Raw genomic sequence first — 15,388 nt, forward strand, 5'->3', positions numbered from 1 at the left:
CTACGATCTGGTCTCTTTGGTCACCGTGGCAACTTTGAGCATCCCTGGACGGTGGTAGCGAGGCGAGCTATGAAGCCTGATGCCTGATTCCACTCCTGACCGTCACTGAAAAGACGCGCTACGTCCTCTCTGAGGCGCCTGCAGGAAGCGTCCCGGACATGGAGGAGGACAAGGTGAATGGCTCCGTGACCCCGGCTCGGAGGGGCTCGGACTGGGGTCCAATCGCCCTGCTGGACAAGACCAAGGAGTTCTTCCAGACCTGTGATGTGGAAGACAAAGGCTTCATCACCCGCAGAGATATGAGGGTCAGAGAAGGTGTCCGTGTCTTCAAAGTGTGTGTTTCTTGCGTTTCTGAGGGTCACTGCCCCCCCCCCCCCCCCACACACACACACACACTTTGTGCATGTGTTTGTGCTGAGCCAGAGTTACATAAATACAGAGCCAGATTTTAGGCTCAACAGTTGCAGTGGAAGTTTCCTCCACATTAACCCCCCCCCCCCCCCCCCCCGACCCGCCATCCACGGTGAATTTATGTGCCGCGCTTCATATTGCTGATCCTTGCATTTTTTTTTTAGCACAACTCAGCCAAAATCTTTGTCTTGTTTTCTTGGCAGAGGCTTCACGGAGAGCTGCCTCTGTCGGCCGAGGAGCTGGAGGCCGTGTTCGACTCTCTGGACGCGGACCGCGGCGGCTACCTCACGCTGGAGGCCTTCTCCTCTGGATTCAGTAGGTCTCTGCGCTCACATGGATGTAAACTCTGAACTTTAACGTTGCGAGGAACTCGAGGCCGGCTGTATCTCGGCCTTTGAATTTTTCGTTGGTGTGTCTCAGGCGAGTTCCTGCATGGCCGGAGGATCTCTGTGGCTGACGACCAATATCAGGCCCCCAGCCCGGTTCCGAGGGCCAACAAGGAGGCCCTCTATCAGAGCCAATGGGAGGCCAAGCTGTCAGCAGTAGAAGATGAAGAGGAGAAGCACTTCCATGTGCTGCTGGACAGCCTGGGGGCCAGCAACGTGTTGGAAGAGTGAGTATTATCACCTCAAAACCCACATGTCATGTTTTGCGTAAATAAAGGTGCTTTTGCGAACGCCTCGATCGACATCGGACACGCGACTCGCCGTTTCTCCTCTTCCCTCTCCCCAGCCCCGGCGAGGTGCGCAGCCTTTGGACGCAGCTCCGGCGAGACGAGCCTCACCTCCTGTCCAATTTCGAGGAGTTCCTGGCTCGGGTCACCCACCAGATCAAGGAGGCCCATCAAGAGAAGAAGGAGATGGAGAGCGCCCTCCAGAGGTAGCAAGGCAGGACGCACAAATAAGCCCTTTCCTCGGATAAGGAGGGATGAAAAGGAGTAGGAAGGATGAGGGGATGGAATTCCCATGGCACTGCCTGGTACTGACTGTACAGCAGTCTTTACTAATTGGCTGTTTGGGTCTTAACAATCTTTCAGAGGGAATTTAAATACTACTCTCAGTGTGTGTGTGTGTGTGCTGACGTATTTACATGTAATAAGAGGTGCAGAGGGAATAATGCAACTTTAATCTAAACTTAAGACAACAATGCTGTTTTGTTCCCAGATGTCGGGCCTTTGTTGATTCCATTGTAATTTACAGCGCTTTGCTCTCTTTGCAGGAAAGCCGCAACGCACGACAGCGAGATCCGCCATTTATATGAAGAGATGGAGGCGCAGATCAAAAGCGAGAAGGATAGGCTGCTCCTAAAGGTGCGACAGCTCCTTGAGTCGCTTCTCTGAAAAATATGTGTTTTGCTCATCGTTAATTTCTTTGGATGTGTGAATATTTTTTTAAAGCAGGTCAGAGGGCGGGGGGGGGGGGGGGGGATCTTTTAACTGCTTAATTTTTTTCCCCTTCTGGCTGTGTAGGACTCTGAGCGCCTTCAGCTGCGCAGCCACGACCTGGAACACCAACTTTCATCAAAGGAAGAAGAGCTGGAACATCTTTTCCAGAAGCAGAAAAAGGTCAATATGTCACATGGCATCACGATTCAATTTCCCCGTTTTGGAACGATTGCCTCTGCCGATCATTTAGAAACGGCTCGGTGCAGCTCCTGCATTTATTTATAATGACGCAACAGAAGATGGATAATTCATAAGCCTTAGTAAAGTGAAGAGATGGCACCAGCGTTTCTGGGGGGCGGGGGGGGGCGTTAAATTAGGCAGCCATATAATCATTTCTATTCAATTTCCAACATTATGTGTGTATATTTCACAAAGTTGGAATTCCAGTGCCACGAGCTCAGCAGCGACAAGCAGGAAAGCTATGTGGAGAACAGCAAGCTGAAGATGAGCAACGACGAGCTCTCCCGAGCGCTGGAGAGCACCAGCCAGGACCTGGGGCTGGCCCAGGAGCAGCTCGCGATGCTGCAGGAGCAGGCCGCCAGGCTGCACCAGGAGAAAGACATGTGGGTGCCTGGAGCTCCCAGTATAGTCGTGGTCTTCTCTGTTTCCTCTCAATGCAGTTGAGTCCAAACAGGATTTACATTGAGAGAGAAAGAAGACAAAAGACAAACCTGCATTTTGTGTCCTCTTCCAGGGAAATGTACCGAGTAACTGAAGGACTGCAAAGAGAGAAGCAGAGTCTCATGAAGCAGCTCGACCTCCTCAGGTGCGACGAGAGCGTCAAACTGTTTGACCTTTGGTTCCGTCTGAAATGTCAAACAATGAACTGTTTCTTTTTTTTTTTTCATCTTCCCAGAGAAATGAACAAACACTTAAAAGACGAGCGAGATCTATCCTGTGGCGTAGTGAGTATTCACATTTGATCTGGCGTCTGTCCAAATGAATAGGATTAATCCTCCCTCTTGTTCGAACAAGCCTCGGACCTCGCTCAGAAAGCGGCAGAAGCAGAGGGCGGGGCTCGCCAGCTTATTTGATGACGCCAGCCAGCCGGTAAAAAGGTGATTCATTTATTTCACCTCTGCTAATGTTTCCTGTAACGCGAGAAGGGTTTCCGTCTCGGTGTGAAAATCAAGTATCAAAGAGGGAAAAACAGAAGATCTGATTACATATATGCAACATTTGGCAGCCAGATTTTCATCTTATCCAGTGTATCCTCTGTGTGTGTTTCTCTAAAGAGCCCCATTGTTGGTGGACGGGTCCTACCAGTCTCTGGAAGCCTTGCCTATAGAGCACCTTCAAATCGTATTTGTCGCTTCCTCCTCCTGCAGTGAGGAGGAGGGGGACACCAGAGCCACACCCTCCTCCACCGCCCCTGCCCGTCCGCAACGTCCTACGGCGAAGAAGAGCTTAGCCAATGGCTGCACCGACCCCTTGCCGCCCAAAGTGCAGGACGTGAGGACGAAGGCCAAGAAAACCTCCGGCACAATTAACAAGAGGGTGACGGCCAAAGACAGAGTGCGGACAAAGAAAGTGGGAATTGAGAAGAAGGCGGCGGCAGAAGAGGAAGCCTTGGATGCCCCTCCAGACGGGTGGCCCCTCCGTCGGGTCATCTCCATTGAGGAGGATCACCTACCCCACCTGCTCCAAGGAGGGCCTCAACCTTTGCTGCACCAGCTCAGTGAGGCGGAGGATGAAGCGTACAATGGCATTGAGGAAGCTCTACGTGACATTGAAACAAGTGTTGCCATGGCTGCATCCACTCCCACCTCTGTGTCAGGAGATGCTGTCCCAGCGAGGAAGCCCCGCCTTCCGATGTCCCGGAGGAGACAGCCTGTTGGGAAGGAGACCCAGCAGGTAGGTCCACAGCACCGGAGCTTTTTGGATTTGCTTAGCTCTTAATGGAAATCTGTCAGAACATGCTGAGATGTCACGGGAGAGGTAATGAACCAGATTAAATGATTCCGATTGGCTTTGATTTAACCTATGCGGGGGGTTGTTTTATCTTCAGAAGGCCAATGAAGCAGCGCCGTTTGCCCCAGACCGTCTATTCAAAGTAGTCCTGGTTGGAAACTCCAGTGTGGGGAAGACATCCCTGCTACGCTCCTTCTGCGAGGGCCGCTTTCACCCTTCCACGACCGCTACTGTGGGTGAGGAGAGAAATAGTGTAAAAAAAAAACGGTCAGAAGCTGTTTTGAATGAATTCCGATGGCACGTGTGTGTTTGTGTGTGTGTTTTTGTGTATGCTAAAACGGAAGATGGGAGGGTGACTTGGCATTGCATGAGAGGACTTGTGAAGTCACACTGCCTGTCTAAGAGCCCTGGAAGTCGTTGTGCTGCAGATTCTATCCGTGTTGAGCCTCACTTTCATCTCCGCGAAACCTCACCCTCAGTATCACACCTTGCTGCGCCCCCCGGTGGTCATTCTTTGTCTTTATCACTGTCAAAAAAAAGCGTGTTCACATTTATTTATGTACCCTGGTTGCATTCTGTCACTCTCGATCAGGTATTGACTACAGTGTGAAGACATTAAGCATGGATAATATACAGGTAGCCATGCAGCTTTGGGACACGGCAGGACAAGAAAGGTGAGCCTCCATTTATTTTCCTTCATTTGAAGTTGACTGTAAAAAAAAAATGCAGACCAGATCAGCTTTTAGCCAAAACACATACTTTAAATATCAATTAAAAAAAAGTATTGTCATATTTTATAGTGTATTATCTCTCCAGCAGTACACGTACTATTTATAAAACCATGTGCTAGTACACTATGCCAAGCTTTGTGGTTGTCGCAGGTACCGCAGCATAACGAAGCAGTTCTTTCGCAAGGCCGATGGTGTGGTGGTGATATATGACGTCACCCAGCAGGACAGCTTCCGGGCTGTGAAACCGTGGATCAACAATGTCCAGGTCTGACCTTTGACCCGAGGAAATCCTTCACAACCCTGTTTGACAGGTTTATATAATCTGTAATGGAGTCTTAATGGAGCTTAAAGCCAGATTTGTTTCTCCCAGGATGCAGCAGGAAAAGGGATCCAGATCCTCCTCCTGGGCAATAAAATGGACATAGATGGAGACAGGCAGGTGTCATTCAAAGAAGCCGAGCAACTGGCTCACGTGAGTCAGATTCACACCGAGCAGGTCATTTTTTATTCGAATATGACGCCGCTCCGTGTTACTTTTATTCAAGTACAATTGAGCGCCATCACTATTTAAACTGCTCAAAGCATTGATATGCTCTCTATCCGATGCAGGAAAACAAAGTGATGTTCTTTGAAGTCAGTGCCTACACTGGTAAGAATGTGACTAAGTCCCTGAAACACCTGGCCAGGTAAGAACAAAGCTGCAACTCAAGTCATCAGCGGGGTACTTGCTGACTTTGCTCAGGAAATGGATCTTTTTGGCCGACGTAATGCTCTCTGTATTTACTCAGAGTGTTAATGGAGCAGGAAGACAGGGTGAGAGACCCGACAACACTCGTCCTCAGCACGCAACCCCTAAAGAAGAAAGCCTGCTGCAAGTGACGCGCATACGCTCCTCTGACTCGGGCATTGGAGTTTTGGTGTTTTATACAATGGCGAAATCAATATTGGACCTTGACATAGAATGAAATTGTAATAGTCAATCAACAGGCTTCGTTTTGGGTCATTTATTGCCATGTCTTGTAAATAAGTAGAAAGTAGAAACTGTACTTTGATTACTTCAAGTGACCTTCTGATGAACCGTAAACATGCCGTCACTTTTTTCCACAACTGAATCCTAACTTTCAAGTCGTAATTGATTCGGATTTGTCCGTCGTATTCCACGCTGAAAAGTAAAATATTTGTAATTCGCTAAAAAAGAAAAGCTGTTAAATTAAAGAGGGGATTAAAAAAATCAAACTTCCTTTGTTCACATGTTTATTCATCATTGTGTTCATCTTTTTTTCATAGTCTTCACTTGTCTCCAAAATCACATGTTGCATCTGCATTCAGTCGCTGTTCAAAGCCTCGGTTTTATTCTGCCCCCCCAAAGCACAGCTGCTCCGAATTATCCTCGTTCAAAGAAACAATTAATTTACTTCAATTATTTCTAAGATCAAAAAAGAAAAAAAAGAAAAAATCCACATGCAAACAATAAATGAATAAAATGACCGTCAATTGCACGGTGCATAATAAATCTTGACTACAGAGAAACCTGAAAATGAAGCTTTATCTTCACACAGATTGTTTCAGTTAGCCTCACCATTAAAATAGAGACTCACTATAGCCTTATTTTTTATACTTAAAATTGCTATATGTCTAAAAAAAACGGTGATCAAAAAACAAATCATATTTGTTAGGGCGATACATTCAGTGATGTGCCGATTCAGTTTTTGAGCACATCACGTAGCTGCTGGTATGATGGCATCCAATCAGATGCATGTGTCCGCCCTTGCGGGCCAACCGGAACTAATTTGGCGAGCCTGAGCCCCTCCTCTTCTCCGAGTGGGATCCGGAAGGGCTGAGAAGAAGAGTTGGTTGATCTTCCTAACGCATTTTGTAGTCGTGGGAAATGGCGGCCTCACACAGCAGCCCTTTGAAGTCTAACTCCAGGGTGAACTCCAGGTCACGCTACAATAAAAAAGAAGTAAGGAAATGTATGGCACTTGGTATGAGAGAAGAAAAGCATGTCTTAAAAAATAATTTAAATTCAGTAATCTGACAAATGTGAATGTAAAATGCATTTTGCGTAATCGACACTTAAATTTGGAACAAATGAAATTGCCGTTAGAGAAACGGAAGAGTTTTCCCATTTAAGTGAAGAACGCATAGCTGGTCACATTTTCATTTGTGACAGTTCCGTGCACATTCCTTTGAAGTCTCACCGCATTCTTCTCATTGGGCCTGACAGAAATCCTGCCAAAGATCTCTTCTCCCTTCTTGACGGTTAAGTAATCCTCCAAGTAAAACACCGTCTGCTTCCAGTGCGTGCTGGCGGCATCTGGAGCTGAGGTGGAGAGGACAAGGAGGAGTGGAATGAAGGTAAGGGCGTGGAGGGAAATGGGCAATAAAGAACAAAACACAGGGAGGGGGGGGGGGGGCAGAAACAGGAAAGGGAAGATAAAGAAATTCTAAAATGGACAGAACAGGCCGGCTCCAAGGTGCAACAGGTGGGCCAGGGTGGCAGAACCACAGAGGCTGATATTAGATAGCGAAATTTAGAAGCTCCTCCACACGGCATTACGTAAGCGGTGAATGCATGCATTCATTAACTTCAGCTTACATAACGGCTCGGCTCTTTAATAGTCAGAGCCTGGAGTGCAGAGGAGTGCAGAGGAGCAGCCAAGTTCACACGGCACCAGCAGAGTGTAGCCTCGAGCCGAGATGTTTTTATGTTGATTTGAGAAAGAGAGCGAGATTTTAAAAAAAAAACTTCAAAAAGATTTGAAGTGAAATTTGAAATGTTCAGTAGATATTTCAGAACAGAGAGCAATAAAGGAGCTCTTTTCTTCTTCTTTGATGTCCCTTAAATTATGATGTGCTGTAAATTGAAAACTGTGACTTTTTTTTTGAGGGGTTTCTGGTTTCTAGCAACAATTTCAATATTAGCCAGAATAACCCCTGTTCTGTTTAGCTTTTCCACCCTTCCTTCTTCTGGTGATATTCCATATGTGTGTGTTTTCTGTGCGAGCTGATCGGATGAGCTATGAGGCTTGGCGACCTCACCGGTGGAGAAGCCAGTCTTTTTGTGACACTTGGTGAACTCGATGTTAAAATACGTGACAAGAGCGTGGACGTAGTCGTTGCGTTGGATCTGCAGGCAGAACGCTGAGGTGAAGGACAGGTCCTCTGGCTTCACGGTGTAGATGTCCACTTCCTGTTTGAAACCAAAAAAAAAAAGGAAGCAGAATATTCTGTAAAGAAGCACACGAAGCGGAGAGCCTTCCACACTTTCCACTTTTCTTTCGCGGCGCGTTTATATTTGATGGATGTGGCGGATGTGTGAGCGTACGTGTGTGAAAGCCCACAGGTTGAATCATGCCTGGCAAAGCGAAGCCTGCTCACAGTACACATGCTGTGTGGGTGTCCTCCTTGAAGTCTACAAGCGAGGGAGGCTGTGTGTGTGTGTGTGTGTGAGTGCGAGTGCGTGCATGTGTAAGTGTGCCTTATATATCATGACCACAAATCCAAGTATCACATTTTGCTACCTAGCTGGGTCCCAACATTGAACTGGCGCAGGCATCTCTGCTTTGCATGCAGATGGTGCTTGTATTTAGGAGGATGTGGGGGGGGGGGGTCTGTCATTTTTAGCATGTGAGGAATGAATGGCAGTTTGAATTAATAAGTGTTGGCGGCGAGGGAAGGAGTGAATAAACCTGAAATGCAAACATGTGAAAGCGATACAGACAGCGAGCGTTAATCTGCAGGCCGGCATGTCGCTAAGTAACCCCCCCCCCCCGGTCCTGACACATAAATCACCTTCTTGAGCACAAAAGACCGGCGCTCATCCAACTGATGGGAGCCCACTTCATCCCCACCGGTGACTCGATGCCGGCTCCTGTGTGACATTTCATTATCGCACAGAGGGAGTCACGGAGCGAGTCACGGAGCGAGGCCTCCCTATTTGCTCAGACTAGCGATGCCTGACATTGCTTAAATCAGAGAATGTTGCGGAAGATGAAGGGGGAGGGGGAGGAAAAAGCAAGAAGGAAGGAATGAGGAAAAAGAGAGAGAAAAAAAGATGAGTGAGCAATGAAGACAGTTGATACTGGAAATAGAAACAAGAAAAGAAGTGATGAGACGGAGCAGCGAATAAGGAAAGGTGATGAAAAGAGAGGTTGTTGTGGAGGGGACGCAGAAAATAGGCTTTTTCCTCTCCTCTCTGCTCTCATCCCTTGTTCATTTGTGAGATGAAAGACAAGCCGCTGATGCATTTTCACGTATAAAAACAGGGCAGCAGATTATTACAGCTCTCCAGTAACCTATATGATGTACTTGGATGTACTTTGAACCCCCCCCCCCCGCCTCAGTAACATTATTTTCAAGGTATAGAACAATAAAGCGTGAAAGACAAGGCTGACCTTCAGGAGGCAGGCGTTTGTCACCACCTGCTTGGGATCCACCACATCGACCAGCGGCTCTTTGATGGCCACATTACGAATGCAGCTCATGTCGAAGCCGTACACGTTTTCCCACCCTGTTCGTGCACACAACATGAACATGTGAAGTGCGAGCACGCACATCCACACACATGAACCCCAAGCATGCAGGTTTTTACTTTTGGGGGGGATTTTTGTCCAAGGTTCTGATTGCTGTTCCTGCAAGGATGTAATCGGATAAAGGGACAGAAAATAAAAGAAAACGAAGAAATCAACCCTGCCAGGAAGTGGTGACAACATCTGACACCGTCTATCCATCGATCCAGGAACCCTTCTTGAAAATAAACAGCCTCCTCTTCCTCTTCCTCCTCCACCATGTCTGGTAGGCTTTTTTTCTTCTTTTTTTTTTATCATAATTTGGACTGAAAACACACCGAGCAGTCTTTCTCCTCCTCCCCCATTCCCTCTGCTGCTCCACTCCACCTCGCTTTGTCATTGGGCCAAACACTGAATCAGAACAATGAGAAGGTGGAAAAAAATGCCCCCCGACGTGGCGAGGTACTAAAAATAAGAGCATGAGGGTTTGGGTTGATGGCATTCTTTTCAGGATTTATGAGAGTCAGCCTGTAATAGAACAGAGGAGGCCACCTGTGCAGTGAAAGGAAAGTCAGCGGGAGCTATTAACCCAGATTCATGTGTGAATGGCACCTTTAACATTGGTGGTTTATCTGGATCACAATGTTAAGTTCAGCCTTCCTGCTGTGATAGCTTCAGAGCAGAGAATGTACCCCCCCACCCCTCCCTGGAAAGGACGCATTGCAGATGGAAAGCCTTTACTAATAACGCATTTTGCACCCAGGGATTCATTATTTGGAACATTATTTGGATTACCAAGTTGTGGAAAGTCATCTTTGCAACAAACATGAGTGTATTTAGCTTCAACTGGCAGCTGCAAAAGACTCCATCTGAAATCTGAGGGGCAAATTCTTTATTATTGAGTTAATAGTCATAATAAGTTCAACCACAGTTGCTCATTAAAGCATGACAAAACCCACGACCTTCATTTCTGACTGACTCATTTCTCAATGTCTACAAAAAAACACAACCAGCCAACAGATTTCTCCCAACCTGGCAACCCGCACGTTATCCTCATTAATGGCTTTTTTTTTTTACCTGAACGTGGGAGCAAATGACTCGCTTAGTGGGTCTTTCACACATCACAGTCTTCCAGTTCTTCAGTCTTAGATTCTGCAACTTCAATGTTTTACAATCGTTGCTCACAAAGCAGATGACATCATTTAGCAATTAGCCGACAGGGCATGCAGAGTATTTTAGAGGCTAAACGGCTTGCTTTTCCTGCAGGAGTTGGCGGAGGGCGTTAAAATTGAGATTTAAAGATGCTTTAAATAATTGCTCATGTTCTCGATCTGTTTTCTAAAAATGCACATTTGCCATATTTATTGTTATTTACAAACAAGAAATGTCTTATCTTTGATGAATCTTCTAGCAAAAGCTTTGATTTAACGATGCCTGGCTTACACGGAGGGGGGGGAAAGTAAAACTATTATTTTACCCTTTGAGCGAGTTGTATTTATCTGTATCTACAGCATGACCATTAGTTTTGCACCGCGCCGAGGGGAAGCCGAAGATTCTGCCGTAATTACTCACAGTGAATCTTGAAGTCCTTGTACTGCCTGTCTTCAATGGCGACCACATACAGAGCTGCTCTGTCAGGGAACATCAGGCCTCCCGGTTTCTGAATAGAAAAAGGAGAGTCAGTTACTACTGACACACCTGGGCTTGAATTTTTGAGACTTCGTGTACACGTACAGCAAAACTGTGCAGTAAGTCCTCTACTTAGTCACCATCTGGTTGTTTCACAGCTTTATCTGTCCAGCCAGCTACACACACACACACGCACACACAGCTTTCTCATAGCGCCATCATACCAGCCACTTGTCCCTGGCGAAGATGACGGTGTTGAGCATGGACTCATAGAACAGGCAATAGCCCATCCACTCCGAGATGATAATGTCCACCTTCTCCACGGGCAGCTCCACCTCCTCCACCTTGCCCTTGAAGATGGTAATGACTGTGGTGAAGAGAGAGAGACACACACACACACAAAACGGCAGGCGACAAATGAAGACGCTGCATCTTATAGAAAATCATACAATATTTTATTTTTATATATAACTTGGGATTGCTTTATATTAGCGCTGCATAATTACAATGTTTATCACACGCCTCGGTGTCTTTCGCATGAATTTGGATTCGGGCCACTTTGATCCATCATACAAAGATACGAGAGGATAAACGTGGTAACAAATTTAAATCGATATAATAGGGAGTTTTGCATCATAATATCCAGTAATTACAGAGTAATGCTCCTAAAAAAATAAAACATTATCTCCTCCATTCAGTTAAATAAATGGATTCACTGCATCTTTTTAAAGCCACAGGAAAGGAATGAAAGAAAAAAATGTCCATCATTCTCTACAGGATTCTATGGGGTTGTGTAATCTGATTCCGTCTGCCTGATGGGGTTTCCAGGGCAACTTGTTTCAACCTACTTTCTTACTTTATGCTTGTTTGAATGAAAAAAACAAACCCACACACACTACAGACTCACTTATAAAAATGCATTTAATGTTTTTATATGTACGCTTTAGAGATGTGGTACCGTAATTGTATTTTTCTACACAATCACTGGACTATTCACGAACAGCTGGCTTAATTCTTGACAACTTTAAAATGCTTGGAACAGCAGATGAGACAAAAATGCATGATATGAAACCCACCATCTCGTGCCAGCCTCATCTGTGCAGTTCAGGGGGGGGGGGGACAACAACAGCAATCAGCAACAGTGAGGGGTTTGTGATTAACGGCGGGGATTATGGTTATTTGACATTCGAGGCAACCCGCCCATCAGAGCTGTGACTAACGTTGTCAGGCCTGACGCTGATGATGGAAATAAACAGATTTTACACACCGCTTCAAATCCAAATCTCATCACCTTGACGCAGACGGATGGGCTAAGAGGTGTTTGGTGGGGTATAGAAAAGCCCTGCGTCCTACCGTTGTGGAGGTGATTCGACTTGATGATCTTCTCTGAATATTCCGATATGCTAGAACATTCGATCTGCAGACGCAAGAAAAAGAAGGTTATCATCAGAAGGATATTAAATATAGATATATAATAAAAGAAGCAATAATCCATCCAAACGGTGTAGTTCCTCACAGCTTTTCGCAGGCCTTTTGCAGCATGAACACTAATATATCTTGCCTTTCTACCCAGCCAAAAGTGTAATAGAGCATATTAATCACACATAACTGTAGGAGACACCTTCACTAACGCAACCTGTGACTCACAGCGCCGCCGATTGTCTCTTATTGTCTCCGAGTGTGCAAGCGTCTGAGAGAGATCACCCCTTTCTCGATTAAACCTGAGCTATCGGCACTTAAGGGATTTTAAAAACGGCACGGAAGGTGTTGCGTAATTTTGCTGGAAGGAACGGCAACGGATGAGAGCTGACATGATGGCAGAGGGGAGTCCGATATTAAATTGGGGGGGAGGGTGAGCAGCGTTTGCTCTTTCATTCTCTCGTTTAAACCGATGATTGTAATCACAAATTTCAATTGTGCAGTGTTTGTTCACGGTCAGAGGGTGTTGTCTCGCCGCCTCACCCCATACACGTGCTTGGCGCCGGCATTGGCGGCGAACATAGACAGGATGCCCGTTCCGCTGCCGACATCCAGGACGATTTTGTCTTTGAACACGTGCTTGTTGTGGCACATGGCGTTCCGGTAAGTCAGCGTCCGCACCTCGTCCTTCAGCATCTCCTGTTTGAAATGGAGGCGAGACAAAAGAAATCACAGCTTGGACAAATCATTCTTTTTCTTTCTTTTTTTTTTTAAAGGAGAACATGTGAATCACAATAAGTTTATTTATTTAAATCATAGTTATTATAGTTATATTCATAGTCCCAATGAGACAGGAAGAAGGTCGTGTTCAACATGCCAGTATGGATTGCCAATGGCAAAGCTCCTTGAAATAGACAGTATAACACAAAGCCTTTTGGGACCAACTGATAGTCACCTCCTGATCCCATTTGCACATCCCATTTTCCATTTTTCCTTGCTTTGCACTCCTTTAATCAGGACACTCTTTGTCTGTAAACCTGACCCACATCCTAAATATGGATCTCTGAAAAGGTGCCAAACGTTTCCAGCACCGCCACTGCCGCTTCTGATCAAGGACTTTATCTGGGATGTAACGTTTTATACCTTATCTGTCTCATTGCCAGACATTTTTGCTGTTGTAATTGAACACTGCACTTTTGTGAAGGAGATGCTTTCCACCAATGCAGATTTAGTTTGGTCAGCCTACCTCATGGATGCCAAAGTGAGCATAGGAGTCAAAGTAGTAGTCCCGGGATGTCATTTCTTCCGGGCTGAGGAACTTGCCGATCTTTCCCCGACCAGGACAGGTGGCCCGAGCCGCTACGTGAGGTGTATGCGGGATGCGTGGCACATGGTGGGTGGAAGGCACTGGTTTGGGCAGTGGGGAGGGTTGGGCTGACTCGGAGAGGGTGGACGTGATGGGCTGCGGTCGCTGTTAAAAAGAGATGAAGGAGTTCGATCAGGTTTATATCCTTTTTAATACAAACTTGGAAAATAGTTTCCAGGCTTTGCCAAGAAAAAAAAACTTTAATTATTTTGAATGGATCATTAATAATATACTATATATATATATTATATAGCTAATAAGTTATGAAATTTAGGAATGTAGGGGGGTAAATAGCGTCAGAACTACATTAAATAATTAATATGCGCATGCGCTGGATGAATTGGACCACAAAGTGTTTGTAGTGACGCTAATTTCCCACGCCAGTGGACTTGTCTGCGTTTCAGTATGAATCCAATAGAGGACGCATAAACGAAATGAGCAGCCATCCATTCATGAAAACACTGAATCGTTCCGCAGACGCGAGGCGGAGAAAAGCCGGCAGAAGCTGCTGACTCCGTTTCAGCACCAAGGACAGCGGGCAGCGTGTCCAAAGGCGCGCTCCCGTCGAACCTCAAGGGCGCTTCAGCGCAAAGAGTAAACCATCTGCGTGCGCGATCACTAGTGTTCCAACAATTACCGACACACTTGGATCTTCCGTTAACATCTCCCGAACACCGGGACATGCACTTTTCCCTTGCACGCACGCGCACCATCACTGCCAAGCAGTAATGACGATAAGGGAGAGCTGTAATAGTAATCGAGACAAATGTGCTGTCACAGTTTAAAAAAAAAAAATCCTAATGACCACACCGAGAGGGTCCCGGTCCCGCCGGGACACCCCGCCGGTGCCCCTACCTCCGAGCTGTCCGCCTCCGCCATCTTCCGCCGGAGCAGCAAACAACGCGACGAATGCCCGAGTCCCATGAGAGGAGGCGAGATTTCCGATCCAACTCTTTGAAGTGGACGAAGGGTCGCGATTCTCAGCAGAAACGTGTCGGAGAAAACATGAAGCCGCCGGATAAAGGACAGGAACGCGTGTCAGCCATGGTGAGTGGCGTGCAATGGTTTCCACTCATTAAATCCATTCCACGCGCAAAGTTGTTACATTTGATTTGCGCAACAACAAAAAAAACAAAAAAAAAAACGGAGGCGGAAGATGCGATAAACAGGTTTGTTTTCAAGTGGCGGAGACCGGGAAGTGTTGGAGGACTGTCCCCGGCTGAAGTGTCCATCAACAGTCCGGCGAGCCGCTCCAGCTGTCCTCGCTGCCCGCGCGTTTCACATCATTAAAGCGCATCCGAGAAAAGAGCACTAAATAAATGCAACAGTATAAAACGCATGAATCAAAAAACCTCGCTTGTAAAGGAAGGAAGAAAAAGCTTCACTTTCAGCTCTGATCCCAAGTCGCAGTGTGCTTGCCTCTCCGTGCGCGGTGGAAAAGTCCTTTGCGCAATCCAGACGCCCTCCCCGCAGACAAAGTTAAAAAGGGGCTTCAAACTGAGGATGATGATAATGATGATGGTAAAATAACATTATTATAATAACAGTTGCGCACGCAAGAACGCAAAAAAAGCGTCGACTTTCCCACAGAAGGTAAAAATCCAGCTCTGGAACCAGCGAGCCTCTCACTTATGGAGGCGTTTCATGAGCTGTATACTTTCTTGAGTTGAACCTATTGGCAGTGACATTCACGACTTCCGTAGCCCACATACATGCCCATATTAGGATCATATTTAAATTCGGTCCGTCTATAATTTTGAACACGTGTGTGGTTTTAATACACAAAGCTGTTTTTTTTTGTGTGTGGCTGTGTTTAAATGTAGAAAGAGTTTAAAAATACAGATCATTTTATAGGACCCAAACTTCCTATTGGCACCAAACTGAAAAGTGAATCGAGTTGTATTTTTAACTTTATCTTCTATCCAGGATCTCTTCTGGAAAAAAAATAATCTTAAATTTAAAATGT

General features: G+C 46.2%; 2 protein-coding genes across 4 annotated transcripts; one reads left to right on the forward strand and one right to left on the reverse strand.

Annotated features, from left to right (window-relative positions):
- The first annotated feature begins 158 nt into the window (after positions 1-158).
- Positions 159-5,675, forward strand: cracr2ab (calcium release activated channel regulator 2Ab). Its single transcript, XM_068755237.1, has 17 exons — positions 159-305; positions 615-726; positions 832-1,024; positions 1,144-1,290; positions 1,630-1,720; positions 1,880-1,975; positions 2,231-2,418; positions 2,550-2,621; positions 2,712-2,760; positions 2,831-2,913; positions 3,091-3,709; positions 3,864-4,002; positions 4,359-4,440; positions 4,648-4,762; positions 4,868-4,969; positions 5,107-5,183; positions 5,286-5,675. Exons 1-17 carry the CDS (start codon positions 159-161, stop codon positions 5,374-5,376), a joined length of 2,403 nt encoding a protein of 800 aa, XP_068611338.1. The 3' UTR covers positions 5,377-5,675.
- A 685-nt stretch (positions 5,676-6,360) lies between these two features.
- prmt8b (protein arginine methyltransferase 8b) lies at positions 6,361-14,346 on the reverse strand. 3 transcript variants are annotated; one of them, XM_068755243.1, is made up of 10 exons: positions 14,278-14,346; positions 13,303-13,527; positions 12,600-12,755; positions 11,991-12,054; positions 10,862-11,004; positions 10,581-10,668; positions 8,895-9,010; positions 7,540-7,690; positions 6,699-6,820; positions 6,361-6,444 (listed from the first exon to the last, which is right to left on the reverse strand). In XM_068755243.1, the coding sequence occupies exons 1-10, from the start codon at positions 14,344-14,346 to the stop codon at positions 6,361-6,363; spliced, it is 1,218 nt and encodes a 405-aa protein (XP_068611344.1). The 3 variants fall into 3 exon arrangements, with proteins under 3 accessions (XP_068611344.1, XP_068611343.1, XP_068611342.1); XM_068755242.1 differs by having other exon boundaries at positions 14,272-14,346; XM_068755241.1 differs by having other exon boundaries at positions 14,266-14,346.
- Positions 14,347-15,388: the final 1,042 nt, after the last annotated feature.

The sequence above is a fragment of the Brachionichthys hirsutus genome, chromosome 22, assembly GCF_040956055.1.
Source record: "Brachionichthys hirsutus isolate HB-005 chromosome 22, CSIRO-AGI_Bhir_v1, whole genome shotgun sequence".
Taxonomy (NCBI): Eukaryota; Metazoa; Chordata; class Actinopteri; order Lophiiformes; family Brachionichthyidae; genus Brachionichthys; species Brachionichthys hirsutus.

What these genes read in the sequence shown, in the direction of transcription:
- prmt8b (XM_068755241.1), bottom strand. Translation starts at nt 14,346, where the DNA reads ATGGGACTCGGGCATTCGTCGCGTTGTTTGCTGCTCCGGCGGAAGATG. An exon ending in GCTCGGAGGTAGGGGCACCG is followed by an intron (nt 13,528 to 14,265) that starts GCGGGGTGTCCC and finishes TCTTTTTAACAG; the next exon opens with CGACCGCAGCCCATCACGTC. An exon ending in GGCCCAATGAGAAGAATGCG is followed by an intron (nt 6,445 to 6,698) that starts GTGAGACTTCAA and finishes TTTTTATTGTAG; the next exon opens with CGTGACCTGGAGTTCACCCT.
- cracr2ab (XM_068755237.1), top strand. Translation starts at nt 159, where the DNA reads ATGGAGGAGGACAAGGTGAATGGCTCCGTGACCCCGGCTCGGAGGGGC. An exon ending in TCACCCGCAGAGATATGAGG is followed by an intron (nt 306 to 614) that starts GTCAGAGAAGGT and finishes TTTTCTTGGCAG; the next exon opens with AGGCTTCACGGAGAGCTGCC. An exon ending in GCCAGCAACGTGTTGGAAGA is followed by an intron (nt 1,025 to 1,143) that starts GTGAGTATTATC and finishes CCCTCTCCCCAG; the next exon opens with CCCCGGCGAGGTGCGCAGCC.